At 36.9% G+C, this 24,426-nt stretch overlaps 1 protein-coding gene across 4 annotated transcripts in view; it reads right to left on the bottom strand.

The window, feature by feature from the left end:
• LOC128987951 (high mobility group protein 20A-like) overlaps nucleotides 1-24,426 on the bottom strand; it is a 95,315-nt gene that overhangs the window by 59,763 nt on the left and 11,126 nt on the right. Inside the window, exons 1-5 of one of the 4 annotated variants that reach the window (XM_054409082.1) lie at nucleotides 22,906-22,924; nucleotides 15,286-15,372; nucleotides 14,377-14,496; nucleotides 428-552; nucleotides 155-289 (exon numbers count right to left, since the gene is read on the bottom strand). In XM_054409082.1, coding sequence (XP_054265057.1) covers nucleotides 155-289; nucleotides 428-552; nucleotides 14,377-14,496; nucleotides 15,286-15,352 — 447 coding nt within the window. In that variant the 5' untranslated portion in view covers nucleotides 15,353-15,372; nucleotides 22,906-22,924. Of the gene's footprint in view, nucleotides 1-154; nucleotides 290-427; nucleotides 553-14,376; nucleotides 14,497-15,285; nucleotides 15,373-19,875; nucleotides 20,069-21,132; nucleotides 21,152-22,905; nucleotides 22,925-24,426 lie in introns of those variants that run through there. The other 3 variants (XM_054409083.1, XM_054409081.1, XM_054409080.1) reach the window with 3 other exon arrangements.

Here is a 24,426-nt window from a genome sequence, read left to right as displayed (position 1 = left end):
CCGGTTAGTCCGGCCGTTTTGTAGTCCGGTCCCGAGGTGGCCGAACTAGAGGGAGTCTACTGTAACCTCAATTCTTTGCCACATTAGAACAACGTGTAGAAAGAAAATGGTTAACAGCTTATCGAAAATTTAAAAAAGTCATCTATCTCCTTACCTCATCTTGAGATTCCTCTTTCTGTTTTTTGTTAGCTTGTTTCTGAGTAAACAGTCGGTAAGCTTCTGTTTTCTTGTAGGCATTCATCTCCTCATTATAACGCTCTTTATCTTGATCAGCAGCATCTAGATATTGCTGACAACAAATTTGATCAGTATTCCAAGAAAACCACCAGTCTGGCACACAACAGTTAATTGTTAATTTTTTTCTTTCAAATAGATCATCATGTTTACACTAATTAATTGGTATATCATAAATAATATAATAAAATACCTGTTTTTCCTCTGCTGGAAGGTTGCTCCATTCTCCCGCAAGAATCTTAGTTATTTCAGAAAATGGCATATTTGGGTTTTCATTTCTAACAGTTTCTCTCCGATCATTGAGGAACCGAACATAACCTGGAAGTATCACACAGCTTTATTGGATATTCAATATCATTTAAAAGAGTTTGCAATGTTATAACTCATCATAAACAAGTAGGTAGAAATATAAATATACACAAATTAATGGATTTAAATATAGGCCTAATATATATATATATATTTTTTTTTTTTTACTAAACTAATAGAACTGTTCACGAAACTGTTCTAAACTAACCTAACTAACCAAACTTGCTGTAACATTTCAAAATTACGTTTGATAGCTTATATATTTCCTTATATATATAAGCCTTTTATATAAACATATAAAATATATGCCTTTTCTGTTATCAAACGGAATTTTGAAACGGTAACTTAGGCCACAGCAAGTTTGGTTAGCTATGTTAGGTTAGTTTGGAATAGCTTCATTTCTTAATCCAATATATAGGCTATTATCTTTGCCTAAACAAGATTAGTCACAGAGAAGTAATATAAACAGAGTTAATATCTGTGTTGGGCGTAATCCGTGTCCCCATGTACCGAGCGTGTCCCCACTTTTTTTTAGTTATTAATTTTTTTCTAAAGAATGGTTAAACATACGAAATTGAAACTTTGCGCAAACATTTATGACAACTAGACGAAGCTACCAAAAAATTATGAAGATTTTTAAAATTCATAAAACAAAATGGCGGCCATTTAAAATTTTGTTTCTCAAATAACTCAAAAACCGTTGATTTTACAAAAATTGTACAAGTATAACTTTATGGAAATGTTATTACAAATCGATTGACACCTTCATTTTGAAGATTGGACAAGTATTAACTGAGATATGGTAGTTTTAGTGATTCGTAACCGCTGGAGGTTAGTTGCAGCGCATGCTGAAAGCGGTCCGTATCACTAAAACTACCATATCTTAGTTAATACTTGTTCAATCTTCAAAATTAAGGTGTCAATCGATTTGTAATAAAATTACCTTAAAAAAGTTATTCTTGTAAAATTTTTGTAAAATCAATGGTTTTCGAGTTATTTAAGAAACAAAACTTAAAATGGCCACCATTTTGTTTTATGAATTTTAAAAATCTTCATAATTTTTTGGTAGCTTTGTCTAGTTGTCATAAATGTTTGTGCAAAGTTTCAATAACCATTCCTTAGAAAAAAATTAATAACTTAAAAAAACAAAAAGGCGGCTGTGTGAGTAACTAAGGACTTCCGGACAATTTAAATATGATATTTAGGTATGTTAACTACCCAGGAACAATGCCCTAAAATATTGGTAGAGAGTTCCGGGACACTCTGTATATGGAGAACTATACGGTAGATGTAGGCTATATTTTAAATAGTTCAAAATGTAAATTGAAAGGGCCAGGAAATTTGTATCTTTGCTGTGTTTTCGCTATTACTTAATTACTTAACTAAATATGTGTTAATTGGTAAGTTTTTAAAATATAGCCTATTCAACTATGGGTACATGCATTACATAATGTTATCGTAGAAAGAAAAACAAGTTTAAAAGTACATTACACACTTGAATGATATTCTAAAGAGTTCAAAATAATGAACTATCTTGCTTATATTACATATTTACATTGAAGTTGGTTATGCAATAAAATTATTTACACTAATATACTAAATCTTCATTAAACAACTTACTCACGTATAACAACGTAAAGAAATCATACGCTAAGTTTGAAGTAAAATAAATAATAACATTTTATACATTCCTACATCAAATCGTTTGACACTCTTTAATTTACAAAATATTAAAATAAAAATTTGCAAGATACTTAAGTAAATAAACATTAAGTGGCTTTTATTGATAGCCAACCATTATTATTTAAATACTACCTATTTAAAGTAACAATAGATTTATCAGTAAAGAAAGTTTATAAGCCGGATGTACGTAATAGTGTAAAAAAATCAACAGCCCTATACGCAAAACGTTTAAAACCTGGGACTTGGACATAAAAATATGACAGTGTTTTACTGGTTTGCAAAATCAAAACTAACTTTGTACAATGTATTAAGACTTGTTATACTATAGGAACACACACTCTTAAGTTTGAAGTTAAATAAATATAAATTACATAGTTTTAGACCTTCCTAATTAAAATCGTTTGAGATTCATTGATTATTCACATAATTAAAAAATAAGTGTACGAAATAATCCACTGGTATTACAAAAGTTATGCCTAAAAGGTGTACCGGTAACAACTTAACAACTACCTAGTAAAACAATTTTCTCCTAACACATTTTTGTACATCCTTTGATGATCTTTGTTTCTTACGCGCAATTGGAAGATATAACACACACGAACGTCTTTTAATTTCGTACCTTAATTTGATGAACACGAGTTTGTCAATGCAAAATGTTCGGTGAATGTAGCATTTTTCAAGCCACCCAGGAAAGACATCGTTAACTTCATTTATACAAACAGAAACTAAAATTTTCTTGACGCCAATGCTTGTAATTAAACTATTTACATTTCTTTCAAAGGCACTCATGCAGATGTCCATCACATTGCAAAACTCACTAGACGGCACTTTTAAGTTTCCAAAATCTGAGGGTATTTTGGTGCTGTACGCTTTGAAGGGTACAAATAACTCATCGTTATTTTCCAGGAATTTATTTTGTTTTGAACACAACTCGGAACATTTTTAAGACAGGAGTATTTCTTTTCTAAGTGATATAAAATAACTCTGCTTAAGTACGTTACCGCGTACACAAAAAGTCAACAAAACTAAAACTTTAAGGCTATGTGAAGAAATATTTAACAAAATCAGCAGAATAAATAATAGTTGCTAGACAGCACAATAAAACAAGTCTACTGCAATGCACTGCTTGTGTACTTAATACACATTAATAAATAAAGGAACAACTGACTTTTGGCCCTATAGGGATGTAAAAACCTGCTCGGCCAAAAAGTGACGACGACACAGCTGGCATGGGCAGCAAAATGTAGCTTTCAGCCTCCAATAAACGTTTGTAAAACAGCTAAAAACCTCATAGTGTGATGAAGAAATAATTATTTATGTTCTTTATGCAACTACAGCTGTTGCACCTTGCTACAATTGACTATGAGTTGCATACGTACTATAAATTTGGCAATGGACAACATATTAGGGACTATGAAAATTATAAAAAATTGATATTCAGCGAGTAATTCGGATAACTTCTCAGGATGAAATAAATATTTATCCCTCGTCTTTACAGCTACTACTCCAATTTTTTGCCGGTAAAAGAATGATGGGATACGGTACAATAATTTATTGTCTTTTTTTAAATTTTCAATTGAAATATTCTTTGTTCATACATTTGTACAATGGTGTCAAAGTTTACAAAAAGAAATAGAAATGACGACAATCCTATGTATAACAACCGTTATACTAATTTTTTTTCTAAATTAAAAGTAAATTACTCAATGTTTGTGGTATGTAAATTCATTTTCTGACCAATTGATTAAATTTTATTATATAGGTTATTATTAGCGTGTATTACATAGGCTACTAATGTAATACGCAAGCAGTTTTTTGTGACAATTACTCTGCATTTCTAAAACAGTTGTAGGTAATATTCAAAAAGGAATTCTTTGTAGAGGGTAGTTTTAACTATAAAAGAACGTCTTGCTTAACCATCTTTTGATAATTTAATATATTATTAACTAAATAATTATAACGTTGATAATGTCCTATTTTGTTAATACATGATTATTTTAATAACTTTAATAATTTTAATAACATTGTGGTCTTTAACATGTCATGAAAATAACGAAAAGTTAAAAGACCTTAGGTATTCGTACAAATGGTACAATTTAAACGCCGACCGGCCACTCATAGTCTTGGCCTATAAACACCAAAGCGATCCGTTACGTTCTCTTCCAGCTTGGAGTTGAGTAAATAGTGGAATTTGACGAGCAGGAAGAGCAATTGACATGCGCGCGCTACACTGCGGGAAAAATGTAAACTAGAGCACCCGCGCAACAGCCGTCCCATATCCTTCTTCACTCTGTTTATATTACTTCACTGTGGATTAGTTCTTAATCCTATTCTCTAATACGAGCTAAAACTCAATAACTCGGTTATTGAACCAAGTATAACTTAGACATATTTGATATGGCTGTTTGACTGTCTGTCTGTAATTTAAATGCCTTTGAAGAAAGGAAAATGTGTCTTAAAGGAAAACAAAAATATCGATATATCAAAAAGAAATCATCGATAATAATTAATGTTTCCCTTAACCTGAAAGTACCTAAGGGGCGGTTCACGAGCTCGGGACCATCGTAGTCCGAGCCCAGAATCCGGAAATAACCGGTATTTGGTCCGCGACTTAAAAAATCGGGTTCACGAGCTCGAGACTTTATAAGCCGCGGACCAAACTGATAGGCTGCACACAATTAAGCAGGGATAAAACCCGGTTTAAAAAGTTGGGTTCACGAGTCCAGTTACAGATAGTCCCGGCTTCTGATCATTAGTCCCGGTGGGTTCACGAGTCAAGTCCGAGCCCAAATGAGATGGTTCGGGCCCAAAAGAACAATGGTGTTTGGTCCCCAACTCAGACATGGTAGGAGGCAGGTTTAAGGTGACATCATGCCGGTTTTATCTAATTAGCTCCTTTATTTTTATTATTTTTTAAAAACATGGTGAAAAGGCTTATAAAACATGAAAAAAATCATCAAACAACTTAAAATGACAGATAAATTATGCACTTAACAAAGTAGTATCATAACAAAGATATTTTTACTGATAAACCCCATGTTATTACAATTTTAACGATACAATTATGCGTAGAATATAAATATAACCAATCAGCCACAGTTTAACCACCGTTATCTAACATAATTATCAGAAATAGTTTTTTTGTCGTGGTTGTGCACATCAAGCAAACCGACAGTCGTTGAGTACGGTTCGCGATGATATCACCGTCTTGTGTTGTACTCACTGGTCGCCGTGTGTATTGAATATGACTATGAAATATCTATACTGTATTATGTTAACAACTACGTACCACCACTCCACTACCTCGCATAGATAGGACCAGCTCGTTATCATGACTAAAACCCTTTTATGACTTGGTGAATTTAAAGATGGATTTAGATGTTCCAAAGATGCCGTCAATGAGCCATTTGAGGTGTTCAATCTAAGGCACGGATTTCCCGACAACAAAAACCATTACAGTATTCTAAATTGAAAAAGAAATGTTAGTTGCACTAATATTTTTGGCTGATGACACTTTTCATTGAGAAACTGGTGATTTATTGGATGTTAGTAAAGCTTAGATGGTAGCTATTTGTTTGGTAATGAAAGCAGAATAAATAACATTTTCAGTTCAAAACTATGCTAAAAGAATTAAAAAAAAAATTTTTTCTAAATATGAACGCATTTTAATACCAATGAAACTGACTTTAAAAAAACCAGGGCTGTTTACATAAATAATATTACTAGCGAACTACAGAATATTATTTCAACATTTTACAGCTGGATAATTAAAGAGTGTAAGAATAACGGAAAGATTATTCTTGGATTACAACCATGATAAAGATCAGCTCACAGAAAAGATTTTTATAGGTATCTAAATAGTCAGTACCCCCAAATACATTTTAGTTTCAATAATTGTACCATTTAAATAAGTTTAGTTAAAATCAGTCTATCAAGAAATCACCATCCTAAATTATTAGGCACTTATGCCTAATAGGCATTGATCCGGTTATAAATAACCGGTTATTTTATGTCATGCATCTTAATTGGATTACAATGATGCACACAGAAAAATGTATTTCACTAAAGACTTCCATTTTCTGATTCCATACAAACGTGGCTTGTGTTTATAAATCAATAAACTTTGATAGATTTTTATAGGCGACCATTGAGACAACCAAATACGCAAAAAATAATTCAAAATTCATGTTTTCGGCCCCTGGACTATATTGTTAAGACAATAATAGGTTTTTTACATACCTCAGTCAAATAGTCCAAAAATGGTATTGCTCAACAGCTTACATGTTTCGTTGCGAAGACAACATTATCAAAGCTTGCAACTCGTCAAAAACACATTTAAAACACGAACACGAACACAGAAGACATTAATACGGTACGAATACACGATTGACATTTAGATAGCGCTATCATAATACTGATTTGGTCCGGCGCGGCGCGGGGCTGGTAGCAGACTGGAGGTCACGTCACGTCGTCTCCTCTACTGTTATCACTGATGTTATCAGATCTTCGATCAGCTGTTCCTGAGTTTAATATTGTATTAAAAATCGAGTGAGACTGGAACTGTAATTTTTCGTTAAGGATGTGGTCTTTACACTGTTCGTCATTATAAATTTTATAAATCTCGAACTCCTCCAAGGTGTCAAGTTTGCTACCTTTCCCACAGACATGTAGAATTTTTAAACCATCGTCAATGCTACTCATCGAGTGATTTGAATCAACCAGGTGTTGTGCAAAGGCTGATTTTTGTTTGACCATTTTTGGAGTTGGCCTATGTTCTCTGTAGCGGGTTTCAAATGCCCGACCCGTCTGGCCTATATATTTGCATGGGCAATCTGGGCAACTGATCTGGTAAACACCGGTGTTGTTTAATTTGTTGCTGGACCCTTTATTATGCAAGATGTTCCTGAGGTATGTAAAAAACCTATTATTGTCTGAAAAATAATTGTTTTGGACGTTTTGGTTCAGCCTTTTTTCACTATCACCCTGTTGTATGGAAGTGCGTATGTCAGCAACAGTAGTTTCCAGGTTGTTACCAACGTCTCAACAAAAACTCCCTGCGAATCCCTGTCATTAGGCTCCGCTTCAGATTTGGTCTCGACCTACTCTGGGCCCGGCTTTCACATCATTAGGCTCTGACTTGTGAACCCGTTTTTTGGTTGTCGCTTATATAGTCTGGGACCAACGTCTGGTCGCGGACTATGAAGTCCCTAGCTCGTGAACCGCCCCTAAATATCTTATGTAATAGGTTAGGTTAGTGACTCTATTCATGTATGTGTATTGAGCCGTGACATGCCCACCAAGCGTCCCACCAATGTCACGCCTCAGTGTTTTTGTATAGTGCGAGTGCTGGCCTTGCTCCGGAACTCAATCGGTTTGGGTCGGGCAGCAAACCTGCAACCCAGAGTGAATGTCCGCTTGACTTGTGAACTAGAAGACGTGCGGCTGTCATAGGTTACTGTCAAGATTTTTGTTTAAGGTTATGTCAAGTTATCTTTTACGATCCTTTCAGTTTTTCTACTGTGTTGCTTACTAACCTAATCTTCAGTAAAATGTAGTTTAGTGTGCCGAGAACGTCAGATGAGGTCCCGGATGTGAGGCTTCACCAGCCGCTGTCCTCGGAGAGGGTCGCCCGGAGGGACACTCCATCTTCTGCCTCCTTGGGCTGCCTACGGCCCAGCTTCTCCGGGGACCATTAAGCTACTCACCGTCACCCACCACCACCGCCTGCCACCAGCAAGGATAATAGTTGTGCCACGCAATACGCAAGTTATACTTTGAAATTACGAACATTTTAAAAAACTTTATATTTGAAGGGGGCCCCGCAAAATGATCGATTCTTCGTTATTTATTTTTATAGTATTGTTATTTATTTAATTGTTAATTTTTTCAAAGTTTAAAGTATATTTACAGTTACCATCTTTAATTATTTCATTGTTAGGCCTAATTTGTTACTGGTACCAGTTTTTGTAATTCAGAAGGGTAAATTTTTTGAAAGATTTTTAAATGAATTCTTTGGATGGCTGACATTGTTGATTATTGTTATTTGTTGATTTTTGATTAATTATAGGCTTTGTTGACAACTGTTTGTTTGTTTTTAATATTCACCCACGGCCTTTCACTTTTGTTAGGGATGTGGGGCGGCCACTCGCACTGTCACTATGGGGGGCATGCTTCCAATAGTTGTTCGTCTGGGGGCGGTGCGAGGGGTCGGCTCAGATGGTAGCAGAGCGTGGTTTTTTGTGCTCTATCCACGAAGGGCCGTGGTTGGATTTGATTTTTGGGTGATTCTGGTCTGGCAGTCTTAGGAATTTTTTGAAGAAAAGTTGTTGTGGTGGGGTAAGCACACTGTTGTAGTTTTCTATTAGGAGCTCGCCCTTGGCCGAGTCACCGGGTGGAATCTGGTTAATGACTTGCATCCTTTGGGAGCAAGAGTGTCAAAAGCATGGCCAAACCCAAAATTGAAACTGTGTGTGTGTGTTTACCTCATCACACAAATGTTAGGTGTTGTCGTTTAGTGTATGTATGTATGTGTGTATGTGGTGAGTGTAAGTCCGTGTTTTGTTTTGGTGGCTAAGGCGGTGTGTATGGGCAGGTTCTTCTGTTTGGGACCTCATCTGACTGTAGGCATTTCAGTCCAGAGTCTTTAGTTATTTAAGTTTGTGAATTGTTCGTTGTAAAAAAAATTTTGTTGTGTGTGTTTTGAAGGTAGACCGACTGACTGAGAACAAAATGGGTTTGTTTGCTCCACTGCCCAATCCCATTGCTGGGGTTTTGAGCGACATTCGCCCGGTTGATGGTTTAGAGGTGGAACCTTTGTTAGAGTTTTTGGGAAAGGTGTTGCACCTGAAGGAGTTCCCAGGCATGGAGGACTCAGTAGTGTTGGAACTGCTGGTTCCACTCTGCCTGAGACCTCTTGGTGACAAATTGTTAGACTGTTTGAAACGGGGAGTAAATTTTGACAATTTTCACAGTGAAGTGCTTGAGCTCTTTGTCCCCTTCAGGGTCATGGAGAGATTGAAGGTTGAGAGAGTGTTTCGACCTCAAAAATTTGATGAAACTCTCAGTCAGTATGTGGGTGACATTCGTGGCGTGTGGCGTGTCCTACGGCTGGGCATCCCTGAAAACCAACTGGTGGACATTGTCTTGCAGGGGTTGAAGCCTGAGGAGCGGTCCAGACTGATTTTTGCTCCGAAGCCTTCTTCTTTTGCAGACCTGGATAGGCTGGTCATCCTTTCACGGAGCGTTCAAGACGCTGATTTTCAGAGGGAGCATGTTCCGGGGCATCTTCCCCAGACTGTTCCCCATCCCGTTGTAGCTTCCGTGGGTCAAGGTCCTGAAATACCGCAGAGACAGAGGCATCCTATTGTTTGCTTTGGCTGTGGTCAAACAGGTCACATGAGACGAGTGTGTCGTCAGAGGGTCAATCTTGCGACTTTGTCCAAAAACCTGAGTAGCTCACAAAGGGAAAGTTTGCCTAAACCGCCCTGTGAGAAAGCTGTTTTGGAGAAAGTCAGCAGGAATTTGGTTTCTCTGAGTACTGCCCCTTCTGGGAGTGCTGGTTTTGGGGAGCCTCTGTCGCGGGGAATGAGGGAGCTTGCATGCATGGGAGTGAAAGCGGCGCGCTCAACTTGCCCACGACTCAACATCTTCTTAGGTAAAACGGTGCAGAAGGCCCTTGTGGATTCTGGGTCAGCCCGTTGTCTCATTTCCCTTTCCCTGTTTGAAAATCTAAAATCTTCTGGGCTAATCAAGCAAGTTGAGCGAAGTACCCACATCTGCTGGACTGCATCGAAATCCCCACTTCCTATCATCTATGAAGCCCGTTTGAAATTCAAGATTGAACATTTTTCTTGGGTGTGGAGTTTTTGGGTAGCCAAGGACCTTTGCATACCTGTCATTTTGGGAGCGGATTTCATCAAGCATTGTGGCCTGATTTTGGATTTAGGCAGAGGCCAGTGCTTCTTTCGTTTCGCAAGACGGGTGCTCATTCCTTTTGCGGATGAAATTGTGGATGGTGCAGCTGTGGTCGAGCCTGAGACACCCAGCAAACCAAAGGTTGATCCATTAGGGCATCTGACTCCTGGTGAAGCTGAAGCTATCAGAACATTGTGTTCTCGTTTTCCTGAGGTGCTGACGCCAAAGCTTGGAGTCACCAATCTTTTGGAGTACGAAATCCGTTTGACTGACACCCGTCCAGTTCGTTCTCATCCTTACAAACTTGCTCCACCCAAAATGGAGACACTCCGTGGAATCATCAATGAGCTTCTTGAAAATGGGGTAATTGAGCCTTCTCGCTCAAGTTACGCAAGTCCAGCTTTTCTAGTTCCAAAGCCAAATGGCAAGTCTCGAATGGTTCTAGATTATCGCAAGTTGAATGCTCAGATTGAAATTGACTCTGTCCCTCTCCCTGATTTGCACTCTGCGTTCGATTGGTTCGGTAAGGCCAAGTATTTTTCCGTCTTTGATTTGAACCAGGCTTACCATCAGATTCCTTTGAAACCTGAATCTCGACCTCTCACTGCCTTCTGCGTTCCGTGGAACTTGTACCAGTTCACACGTGTTCCCATGGGCCTAGCTGTGGGAGCCCAGACCCTCACCAGACTTCTGGACTCCATCTTCCATGACGTCAAGTTCAAATTTGTGTTCAACTATCTTGACGATCTTTTGGTGTACAGTGAGAGCTTTGAAGACCATCTGGTTCATCTTGAGGAAGTCATGAATAGGTTGCTTAGGGCTGGCCTTACCGTAAATCCCGAGAAAGTTAGTTTTGCTCAGGCTGAGATTTCTTTCCTAGGTCATCTAGTATCTTCACGAGGTGTCTGTATCGATCCGGCTAGAACCCAGGCTATCAGGGAGTTTCCTCCTCCCAGAGATGTCAAAGGCATTGCCCGTTTCATTGGCATGGTGGGTTTCTACCGGCGTTTCATCCCCAATGTGGCTGAGTTGGCGGCTCCTCTCAATGAGCTTCGGAAGAAGGGCGCCAAGTTTGTTTGGGGTGAAGCACAACAGATGTCTTTTGATCTTCTGAAAGAAGCTATCATGCAACCCCCGGTTTTGGCGATGCCAGATTTCAGTCGAAAGTTTGTTTTGCAAACCGATGCTTCCTCCGTCGCTATTGCGGCTGTGTTGTCTCAAGAGGTAGATGGTGTTAGGCAGCCAATTGCGTATGCCTCACGCACTTTGAACCCATGCGAAAAGAAAAGCTCTTCTGTGTATGAGTTAGAGTGTTTGGCTGTCGTGTTTGGAGTGAATAAGTTCAGACGTTTTTTGGAACATAAAGAGTTTTTGCTGGAAACCGACAACCAAGCACTCTCGTGGCTCCTTGCACATCCTCGCCAGCTTGGGAAAATTGGTCGTTGGGTGGTCCAAATATCTTCCCTCAAATTCCAAGTGCAACATGTTCGAGGCACGCAGAATGTGATTGCTGACACTTTATCAAGGATGTATCACTCACCTGACGACCAACCTTCTGATCAGGAGGAGCACACTGGGTGTGCCGTGCTCCTGGAGTTTCCCCTTGCCTTTTCTGAGTTCATCCCACATCAGCTAAAAGATCCCGAGCTGGCTAAGATCATTGGTGAGCTTCAAAATGGGGGAGCCCACCCCCCGTATTTTCTGTCCCAGGGTGCCCTTTGTTGTCGAGACCGACAGCGAGGTAAACCCAAGATTGTGCTGCCTAGTCTTCTTGTACCCATGGTCTTTGCGTACTTTCACTCTTCCCCTGTGGGTGGGCACTTAGGGATTCACAAGACCATTGCGAAGGTTAGGGACATGTTCATCTGGAAGGGTATGGACAGGGACATTGCGGCACGAGTACGTTCTTGTCAAACATGCTCGCTAAGCAAGCCTGCTCAGAATACCAAGTATGGGTTGTTGTCATCTGAGGTGGCGGAGAGACCTTTGGAGAAGGTTTTCATAGACTATGTAGGGCCTCTCCCACGTAGCAAGTCAGGAAACAAATTCTTGCTTGTTTGTGTGGATGCCTTCTCCAAGTTTTGTTGGCTTTTTCCTTTGAGGAACGCCACTGCACAGCTCACCGTGCAGGCACTTCGTACCCATTTGTTCCAACACTTTGGAATACCCGCCACCATTGTTTCCGACAACGGAACTCAGTTCGTGTCTCACCTTTTCAAAAGAATGTGCTTTGGGCACGGTATCCGCCATGTGACTACTTCTCCTTACTATCCACAGCCTTCCCATGCTGAGAGGTTCAACAGAAACCTTCGATCCGCTCTCATAGCTTTTCATGCTGACAAGCAGACCACCTGGGATCAGGAACTTCCTTGGATCCAATTTGCTTTCAATACTGCACACCATGAGAGTCACAAGGCGGTCCCTTTCGAGCTGTTGTTGGGCTATCCACCCAACAATCCCTTGGCAAATGTGTGGAAAATTGGCGACCTTCTGCCACCCCCTGGTGCAGCCAATGTCAAGGCCACTTGGCAGGCGGCTAGGAGGAACTTGATCAGAGCTAGGGAATTGGTCCGGAGGAAGCACAATCGAGGTCGGTTGGACAATCCTTTCCAGGTGGGGGATTTGGTTTTCTGTAAGGCTCATCCGGTCAGTTCGGCCGTGGACAAGAGAGCCGCTAAGTCGTCTCATCGGTGGTCAGGTCCCTACCGCATCTTGAAGTTCTTGACTCCTGTCTCCGTGCGGCTTGGAAATCCGCAGACTGGAGAAGTTTTCCGGAGGGCTCACATTTCTCATCTGAAGCCTTTCCGGGGAACAATTCCGTAGGTCATCTTTCTTTACTCTTGTGTCTGAGTGGGAAGTGCACTGGGCCAGAGAGCTTGATCACCTCTTCTGTCCCTTGTGCGCTGCTGAAGATTTTTCCCTAGTAAATTTTCCAGCACTGGCCAGTGCAAACCCTGGGGGTGAGTAGTCCCTCCAGTTGAAAGACTTTTGGCGTTCCCCACTTCAGACACTTGAGTTGATCTGTGGTGTTGAGATCTTCTAGAATTGGGAGAGGTTGTTTTCTTTTTTTTTTTGGAGAGGAAGTCCTCCTTTGGGGGGGGAGGTTGAGCCGTGACATGCCCACCAAGCGTCCCACCAATGTCACGCCTCAGTGTTTTTGTATAGTGCGAGTGCTGGCCTTGCTCCGGAACTCAATCGGTTTGGGTCGGGCAGCAAACCTGCAACCCAGAGTGAATGTCCGCTTGACTTGTGAACTAGAAGACGTGCGGCTGTCATAGGTTACTGTCAAGATTTTTGTTTAAGGTTATGTCAAGTTATCTTTTACGATCCTTTCAGTTTTTCTACTGTGTTGCTTACTAACCTAATCTTCAGTAAAATGTAGTTTAGTGTGCCGAGAACGTCAGATGAGGTCCCGGATGTGAGGCTTCACCAGCCGCTGTCCTCGGAGAGGGTCGCCCGGAGGGACACTCCATCTTCTGCCTCCTTGGGCTGCCTACGGCCCAGCTTCTCCGGGGACCATTAAGCTACTCACCGTCACCCACCACCACCGCCTGCCACCAGCAAGGATAATAGTTGTGCCACGCAATACGCAAGTTATACTTTGAAATTACGAACATTTTAAAAAACTTTATATTTGAAGGGGGCCCCGCAAAATGATCGATTCTTCGTTATTTATTTTTATAGTATTGTTATTTATTTAATTGTTAATTTTTTCAAAGTTTAAAGTATATTTACAGTTACCATCTTTAATTATTTCATTGTTAGGCCTAATTTGTTACTGGTACCAGTTTTTGTAATTCAGAAGGGTAAATTTTTTGAAAGATTTTTAAATGAATTCTTTGGATGGCTGACATTGTTGATTATTGTTATTTGTTGATTTTTGATTAATTATAGGCTTTGTTGACAACTGTTTGTTTGTTTTTAATATTCACCCACGGCCTTTCACTTTTGTTAGGGATGTGGGGCGGCCACTCGCACTGTCACTATGGGGGGCATGCTTCCAATAGTTGTTCGTCTGGGGGCGGTGCGAGGGGTCGGCTCAGTATGTACAAAAATTAATAAAGAAATTTTGATTTGATTTTATAGCCCATAACTGTCTAGTGCCTGAAGCCAACACAACAACAATAGTCACAAATCCTACAAATCAATTATAACACATAATTTGTACTGAAATTTGTCTCTATTTATCTCTAATTTTTTATTGAAATTAATTAATTAGGCCATACTTAAACTAACCTGTGAGAGGCATTTTAGGTGCTGTTTGGTCTCTAACGGTTCTTTTTCTTTTCTTCCCTTTTGTCGTTGATGCTTTCTTGACCGCGCCATTTTCTGTTTTCTCAATATTATTCAAAACCCCTGCAAAAAATTAATTTTGTATTAATTTTTGACAAGTTTGTGCCATGAAAATCCTTTTAAAATGAGGTACAACGTGACTAGTTAAGCCTTTATTCTACCTCACTTTTTACAGTGTAACAATAAGTTACTTAAGCTATTTCTTTTCGAATCTTTTTTTTTAATTATCGTCATTTGATATGAAATTTTAAATTTTAAACTAAATTAAAGGGTTCTTGAAATTTTTTCATAAAATCAGACATTTTACTATTTTTTTTATCAAAGTTCGCCTCAATAAAAAAGCATTTTCTTTTTCTGCATCATGATAGGCTACTCCTGACGCAAAAGCGCCATCCCTTAGCACTCTAAATATATATATACTTAACAACAATGAGGGTGTAGGCCTAACTTGGAAGGTTGCTTGATAGTCATAAAACTACAAGACCAAGCCAAAGCTAAGAAGAAAACTTAGCCTTGGAGAAAATTGCTGAGCGTGAAGAAAAGGATCTCCCAATCTCTGTTAGTTAGGCCTCTCTTTTACAACATATAGGTAGGTGAATGTTATGTCATTTTCTACCTGGTACAGGGAGGATTAAATCGTTATTTAACTTACTTAATTTAATTTATTTCAAATGCAGATTAAAATCCATTCCCAGCGGGGCCGGTTAGATCTGGTAGATGTTCCACAGAAACGCCCTGGCACATCTTTCTTACCATTTAAGTTAAATGGTAGCTAATCACACAGATCGATTCTTGTTAGACCTACTAACTTAAGTACCGGTACTGTAAGATTATCAAAAGTTAAACACTAACCTGCATCTGGGTCACTGATTTGGTCATTTAGCTGTTCTGTTCTGTCAATACTGTCTTTTACATCCATTTCCTTTTCTCAGAAAATCTCTACAAACAAAAATAATAACTTAGAGAACAATGAACTTAGGCCTATATATCTAAGCTGACAAACACACACTAGGCTACAGAGAACAAATAACATGATCTTCTATTATTCTAATTCCGTAAGGAATTTCTTGTGCACAGCAAAACTCTTTTATTTATGAACCGATTTTGATTATTAACCCTCCGAGTGTCCCTAGTTTTGGCCCTAATGTCTGCCTATTTTTTGCGCATTTGCAAGGTTTTATTAAAACGGATCTGAGAAGCTTAAAAACAATGTTAATTATACTGTTCTATATACCATTTTGTTTGGAAAATCATGGGCTTCAATATTATACATAAAACATAAGGAACATTTGTTTCAAAAAAAGTTTTTAGGTAAAAAAAATATTTTGGAAAATTTTCAAAAAAAAAATAAGTTTGCGCTCAATGAAATTGTATAAATTATAGGCCTATAAATATTTGAAAATAGCCACTTTGTTCTAAATTTTATGAGGATTCCAAAAATATAATAATATAAGGAAGTAGATTTGCAAATAAATAAGTTATGGGCAAAAAACATTTCGGTACATAGTGTTTAGCTAAGAATGCATAGCCTAACCATAGCTAGGAATCTGGCTGATAATTTACATCAATATCACTACCTACTTCTTCAGGATCATCAACCAGCCCTTCAAAATCACTTAAATCTTCTTATAATGCACCACGTATATCACTACTTTTGATTTTTAACACTAAAACAATGATAAACGTAATAAAACACATCAGTCATCGGTGCGAGGTTAACCAAGCTGTTTACAAATACGCACGTCAGCTGTCTGCTACAATTATGATCGGCTCGAGAAAAAAAAGCGCTTAGAGACAGACCTCGGGAGAAAGCTTAGTATCTGCCAAATAAAACGATACCTAACTCAATCCAGTTCAATCCGATTTTGTCAGTCATAGAGCCTTCGCCGTAAACAGTGTTTGTGAGTCGAAATTTCGACACAAAACACTACACAAAGTGTGTTATGTGTCGAAATTTCGACACATAACATTCTGAGGGTTAAGGAGTCAAATTAAAGGGAATTCTCTGTAGAAGTCATGGAATAACTTTTGTCACGCTCAGTTCAATGTGCTTTGCTCCATTGGACTTTAAAGTTGTCATGTATTTTAAATATACAAGTCCAAATTTGTTAAGATTACCTAACATATGATTCATTTCTTTAAAGAAAACATCTGTCTTCATAAAAATAGCCCGTTTCCCTTCTTTCACTTTAATATTTACTTTTTCGGTTTACCCATCAGTTTACTTTCAAATACAATGATAACTTATGAGATGGGATAGTTTATTTATGCAGTTTCATTCATAGGGAGTAAAAACCAGTCTATTTCATTATGTGATTGTATTTTATTTTCAGATAATGGAGTGTTTAACGTTTTCATAGATATTTTTATGTGTAGTGTTTTCTAATTTTTAATTTTGATTATCATAAAATTCTACCTAAAAGAAACAATCCCGTGTTTGAGATTCGGCGACGTATTAACAACAGAGATGGTATGATAATAAATTGTGAAAAGTTACCTATGCTGGTTTTTGAAGTTCAAAGAAATGTTATGCGACCGCTTGATTTTTTTTAAATATTGCACGGACAGATACTGTCACAAAACAGACTATTTTGACTTAGGAGATCTTAGCGTACAGTACAAAACAGATTTAAATTGCCAATAAAATTAAATGAGTCAGTCTCAGTCTTCGGAATAAAATCCAATAGTAACAAAGTTAAATATTTGTAAAATACAGTAGAACCTCTTTAATCCAAACTAATTGGGACCGGGGGTAGTTCAGACTATTGAATAGTTCGGATTACAGAACATATTGTTGTCATTACATAACAATAGCTAAAACAAGGCTAAAATGGATTGTAATTGTAACAAGAAAAGTTAAAAAACGCTTTATAAAGTAAAATACAGTGTTTATTTAATACAGTACCGGTAGTAAACATAGTGAATAAACAGTACTGTACATTAAATACAGTATACAATATAGAACTACTGTACTGCGTATAAAGTACAGCAATGAGGTGTTCGGAGTAGAGGATGTTCGGATTACGGGGGTTCGGATTAAAGAGGTTCTACTGTAATATTATAGGATGAAGCTTCTATGTCTAATAAGTATGCTTTATCTTCTGCAGAATAATTAATGCAAGATATCGCCAGAAGAGAAGGCTAAGCAAAACCTTTTGGTGGAAAGGTTTAGGAGGTAATTTCCGGCAATGAACTATCATAGTCTCTGGAGCGAGTCGCTGTGAAATGGTAGAAAATTCAATAATTATATCACCTTTATGGTCAATGTTTAAAAATGTTTCACTTGCTAAAAACATGAGAGCAAATCCAAGGGAATCAATATTTGCTGAATATCTTTTACGAATAAGGAATGGCCAAGAGAGCTACCCTAATGGTCTTTGTGAGACATTGATAAGTCTTCCACCACAATGTATTGCGAATAAAAATATCATTGACGAAATCTTCAGTGAAGGATTCTCTGAAGTTGCTTAAAAAAAGACAAAAATCACGAAAAAATTTAACCAAAGAATAAACATGGTGACCAAATTAATAATAAAATAGCTAAGCAGCTAAATAATGATAGCAGAGTTTACTACTTAGTGGACACTTTGATTCAAGAAGAGGAAGACCGGTTACATGTCCCTAATGAATTTCTCCACACTTTAGCACCGAGTGGTTATGTCTCACAAGTTATGTTTATAAATACCCCCGCCGCAGCAAACCTGCCGACTAAGCGAATTTCCATTTGTCTGAATTTATTTTCAGTTAAATATATTTTAATAACATTAGGTTTAACAAGTACCTAGGTTTGCTGCTACAAGAAAACTAATAAAGTGTGTTTTGAGTTAAATATTGATAGCGTGGTACAAAATAAATAAATTTGCCAAGTTTGATCAAAATATATCCATAAACAAGCAAACTACAACATTTGACAATATTCTCCATAAGAATAACATGGGAATTTTAAATTTACAATTTTTTAAATTTTCTCTGTTACTAATAATCGAACAAAAATACTTTTATATACTAAATTATTTGTTTTTTTAAGCTCTTTAAAAAGGTCTAAAGAGAAATTGGGAAATTTTGTGTTTTGAGGGTCAAAAGTGAGAAAAACCAATTTTTACCCCATAAAACCCCCCGTAAAGCCTCGTTCCCATGGTCCGATCGTGCTGGTTCGCGAACTCATTCAAGTTTATCCAGCTTTACACCTTTAAACCAAATTTCATCAAAATCGGACAAAAATTACTCAAGTTATCGTGTTCACGGACGTATATATACATATATATACAGGGTGACAATTAAGTCTTAGGACGACTTTATAACTTTTGAACGACAAACGATATCACAACCACATTTGGTATACCGTTACTGGAAATTGTTAACTACTTTTCTGTGTACATGGTGGTCGGATATCACCTTTGGGGGACGGCCCGTCGGGGGTCAGAAGAAAATCTTTAATGACATTCTATGTTGAGTTGTACATCATTTTAAAGGTCTACTTCAACTGAAAACAATGCCGCAAACCGCACTTTAAAAGGTTGATCCTGCGCAAAATAGCAGATGTTCAAAGATTTTCAAAATTAGCCAATTTCTTTAAATTAAAACACTTTTTTAAATCTTTAAACAACTGTCCAAAAAAAAAACCTTCTTGATTCTTGATTCTTGATTCTTGTCATTTTTTAACGGATGGTCCTTTTGAAGTACGGTTTGCGGCATTGTATTCTACTAATAAATACCTTTAATTTGATGTGCATATCGACCTATGCTTCCATTCAAGATTTACTTCCGACTCCTTGTGGGCCGTCGCCCTGAAGAGTTATTTGGATCACTGAATGTGAAGTTATGGGGATCATTTTAAAGGGAATTTTAAGCAAAGAAAAATGCCGCAAACCGTACTTCAAAAGGACCATCCGTTAAAAAATGACAGTTGTTTAAAGATTTAAAAAAGTGTTTTAATTTTAAAAAGAAATTGGCTAATTTTGAAAATCTTTGAACATCTGCCATTTTGCACAGGATCAACCTTTTGAAGTGCGGTTTGCGGCATTGTTTTCAGTTGAAGTAGACCTTTAAAATGATGTACAACTCAACATAGGCTGTCATTAAAGATTTTCTTCTGACCCCCGACGGGCCGTCCCCCAAAGGTGATATCCGACCACCATGTACACAGAAAAGTAGCTTACAATTTCCAGTAACGGTATACCAAATGTGGTTGTGATATCGTTTGTCGTTTAAAAGTTATAAAGTCGTCCTAAGACTTAATTGTCACCCTGTATAAATATATATATATATGAATTTGAACGGATGGTGTTTTTAGCCTCTAGGGACCTCAAAACGAAAAAAAAAATTGGTCCCGCGTCCAGGTCTTACCATGAGTACTACGGTAATAGTGTATTCCCTATATGGGAAATTCGCTAACAAATTATACTAGGCCTACTCAACAAAGGAATACATACAAGAACACACCTACACACACGTCTACGAAGTTATTCATAGTCCAGGCCCCAGGGGCTATCAGAATAAATAATATAGTAACAATAGGTCTAGTATCCTTTTCTTAATGTTCATCAATGATCTGCCTCCTGTAGTGTCAAATTCAGAGTTACATCGGTTTGCTGATGATACTTCCCTCATTGTCTCCAGTCAAAATCATGCACAGCTAGAAATCCAAACATTTATTGAGAGTACAGTAGTTTTGTTTTCCAATGGCTATACGAGAACTCTCTACATGTTAATCCTCAGAAAACATCACTTTTAGAATTTCGTATACGACAGAATTCGTCTAATCCATCTGAATCTTTAAATTTACCTGTCGACAACATCAACATTGTTTCTTCTTCTAGTGTTACATATTTAGGAGTAGTCATTGACAGCAATCTGAAATTTTCCAGTCACATCGACAACATTCACAATAGACTTAGTACTAGTGCTTTCCTTCTTCGTAGGCTCTCCTGTTATCAAGATAGACGCATCCTTCTGACAGCTTATTACGGTCTTGTTTACCCCTTTCTTACGTGTGCCCGTTTGGGGTAACGACTTACTTCAAACTAAGAAAATATTCAAACTGCAAAAAAGAGCCATCAGATTAATCTTCAACCTAAAATATAGAGAGTCTTGTAGATCTGTCTTTCGTACAAATAATATGTTGACCTTTCCATCAATTTTCATTTTTGAATCTTTGACCTTCTTAAAAAAAATTCGACAGTGTTTCATATTAAAGGGTCATCTCGCCACAGCTACAATCTCAGGAGGAACTTTAACCTACATATTCCACTATCTCGTACCACTTTCCATAAAAACCAATCATTCCGTATTTTTAATTCTCTTCCTAATAGAATCAAGGACAAACATGATTTAAAAAAATTTAAGTGTGGTCTGAGGGAATATTTAGTTGATAAGGAATTTTACAGAGTTTCTTAGTTTTTAAATTGTAAATAGTTTGTACCTTTTGAAGTTTGTATCTTTATTTTAATGGGTCTGATTTTACTTGTTTAGTTTCAGTGACTTTTGCCCTGTACATTTATGTATTATTATGGCAATGAAACATTCTGATTCTGATTCTACATTGGGCTAGCTGAAAGGCTGCCAAGAGGATGAATAAGGAGAAATTTTCCATAAAACAATGTAATGTTACCAAATATCTAGGTGTAGGCCTACTTTTGGATGAAAATCTATCATGGAAGATGCATGTAAATAATTTAAAGAATTCATTACGTTACTCACTTAGATCTTTTTTCCACCTCAAATATTGCTGTCCTCTTCCCATCTTAATTAGGTTGACCACTCTTTAATCAATTCTAAGCTTGAATATGGAATTTCTTTGTATGGAGGTGCCTATGTGTCGAATTTAAAATCTTTAATAACTTTACAGAAGAAATTTGTCAGATTAATATGTAATGTAAATTTTTATTCTCATTCTCTACCTTTATTTGTAAGTCATAATATCCTTCCCTTCAGATATTTATATATTTTTAAAGTATAGACTATATTTTTCAAATTAAGTAGTAATGCAGGACCAAAAGTTGATAACATTCACAATTATTCAACCAGACAAACTGCACATAACATTCTACGTTTACCCAAACCAAACTGTACGGTACCCTGTTTAAGAAGTGTTTTATTTATTTATCAATTAAAATTTTTAATGTCATTCCTGTTTCTGTAAAGCAGAGTAGGTCATTTAGTGTTTTTAAGAAATCTTTGAAAAAGTGGCTATTAACCAAGTCATATGATGAAATAGAACAGTTGTATTCTTAATAATATTAGTAAGTCATGTCTAGCTCAAAGTATTTGCTTTATCTTGGTAAGTATCTGTATTTCAGAGTCTGGGTTTTCATCGTTTCCTTCAATTTCTTTAAATGTTCTCATTATTATAGTTACATAGGCCTACTTTTCGTTTTACTTCCTAGATAGGCCTATTGGTGAATTTTGTTTTCTTTGTTGTCTTTTCCAAACAAAAGTTACTGGACTAAAGGTAAATTTAATTTATAGGCCTAATTCATTTTGTTATCCTTTTCAGAGAATTTTTTTGTTATTGTTAAGTATTAGTTAGTTGAGACTCCCGCCCACACACAGAAGTTTTAATCTTCTTTGGGTGTGTATATTTCTTCGCAAGTTGAAGCAAACTGTTTTTATTTAATTAAGTTAATTAACAATAAGTTTTGATTACATTGTAAAGTAATTTGTTTTTATAGATCTTTGTAATTTTATTGTATTACTTGTGGGAGAAATAAAGATTTATTATTATTATTATTATTATTACTTTAATTGCATATAAATACATTTTATTATTATTTTTAGATATAAAATACCGGTACGACAAACATCATAAAAAATATATAAATCTTAACTTACTATATATTTTTCTTTTAACTAAAATGTTTTAGTGATATACTGGCATTTTTGGTATATAAATACACAGAGGATACGCGTCCAGTAACCAGACGTGGATTAGGCGTCCGCCAATGACTTAACCGGTTTGTGGGGGCCCGGAACGGAACACCATTGCCACAACGATACGATGTAGAGCCATCGGTGTTTGTGGTGTAGTGGATAGAGTGCTCGGCGGATATGCAAGAGGTCCCTGGTTTGAATCCCATCGGTAACTTAAACTTTTTGTCAAAGATTTTGCTTTGAATGTCATTTCTTCTTAACTGCACATCTTTAGTTAGAATTTGTGGCATTTATATCCTACCTATATAATTTGATTTTATGAACAGAATTTAACCTTCATTAGATTTTTTCATTATATCAGCAAGTTTGGGTGGTTAGGTTATTAGGTTATGATAGTAACTGCCCCGGTTACCGGAGCGTATCCTCTGCGAAATAAATAAGACGAAGCAAATGGGTTAAATGAACTTTGTGGTTTGGCAAAAGCGAGCCAAAGCCAACATAGAATTTTAAGAGTTAACCTACAACATTATTAATCAATAATCAGTAATCACATAATAATATGGTTGTCTACAACTTGTGTAGGCCTAGGTACTTACAACTTACAATATTAGCGATAGGGTACAGGTTATTTTAGAATCAGCGTGAAACTGGCAATAGAACAGCAATAACCCATTCCACTTCTCCTACCGCCCCTCCGACGAATATACGTCACAGTAAAACGTCACAACAATGATGGCGTCACAGTAGGATTCGTCACAAAGCAGCTGACATAACCTCCAAAATATCAAGTGGCGGCAATTTTTTTTGCGAAACACGGCCAAGATGGCGTTTGGCGGTACACGCACAGCGTTGATTATGAAGGTTAAGTAATATATATGTATAAAACTGTACAATACGTTGAATGAAATTAAACTACTATTTCATTATTTAGAGAATAAAGAACAATATTAAAGACGTTTGAGGTTATTTTAAGTAGTAACCACCTCCAATTTTTTCCAAATGATAAAATTATTAGCTGACTACCATAAAAACCTATTGCTGGCATCTCCCCTTAAGTTTTTCTCTCGTTTTTCTTTTGATATATGTTAAACACATGGTTATGAACAAAAAATGACGTATTCAAGGTTAGCCCACTCTTTACTAGTGTAGCTATTCAGCCTGGAATGCACTTCATATGACCTTGATTGCACGACGACGCTTTTACTAAAATTCATGTTTTATATGTCTATTTACATTATGTAGAGCATATTGCACAACACCAAGCACTTTTTAGCTAATTAAGTAGTTACCGCATCGATTTGAATCCAAATCTAAAATTACTATTTGACTACCATAAAAACCTATTGCTGGCAATTCCCCTTAAATTTTTCTTCAGTTTTTCTTTTGATACGCGTTAAACACATGGTTATGAACAAAAAATTACCTCTTCTAGGTTAGCCCACTCTTTAATAGTGTAGCTATGTATCCTGGAATGCACTTCGTGTGACCTCGGTTGCACGCCGATGCTATTACAAAAATGTATGTTCTAAATGTCTATTTACATTATTTATCTGGTATTGAACAATACTGGGCACTTTTAAGCTTATTAATGTAGAAATCACCTTGATATTAATACAAACTAATAAACTACCTAAAATTACTAACTAAATATAGTAAAAAACCTATTGCTGGCATCTCCTCTTAAATTTTTTTCTCGTTTTTCTTTTGATATGTGTTAAACACATTGTTATGAACATAAAATGACGTAGTATAGGTTAGCCCACTTTTTAGTAGTGTAGCTATGCAGCCTGGAATGGACCTCATAATAGAATAATAAATTACCATAAATTTCTATTGCTGGCCTATCCCTTTGGTACGATTTTCTTTATTCTTTCAAAATATGTTTATTACATCATTACGAACTAGAAAACACGTCGCCTAGGTTAGCCCACTCCTTTACAGTTGAGATAGGTAACTTTGAATTAAACTGGTGTGACCTCGGTTCCATAAGAACCTAATTTACTAAAACTCAACTTTTTTCGTTTATACATGTTAGTTACACCTTAATAAACAATACCTAACGCTATTTCGATAAAAAATATTACTATTTATCAATTTAATGCATTATTTAAAATCTGCCTCAAT

This window comes from Macrosteles quadrilineatus, unplaced genomic scaffold (genome assembly GCF_028750875.1).
Source record: "Macrosteles quadrilineatus isolate MER2022 unplaced genomic scaffold, UCM_ALF_1.0 Scaffold_2__2_contigs__length_208266976, whole genome shotgun sequence".
In the NCBI taxonomy this organism is placed as follows: domain Eukaryota; kingdom Metazoa; phylum Arthropoda; class Insecta; order Hemiptera; family Cicadellidae; genus Macrosteles; species Macrosteles quadrilineatus.
The sequence above is the reverse complement of the archived record's forward strand: the minus strand, read 5'-3'. Positions and strand labels throughout refer to the sequence as shown.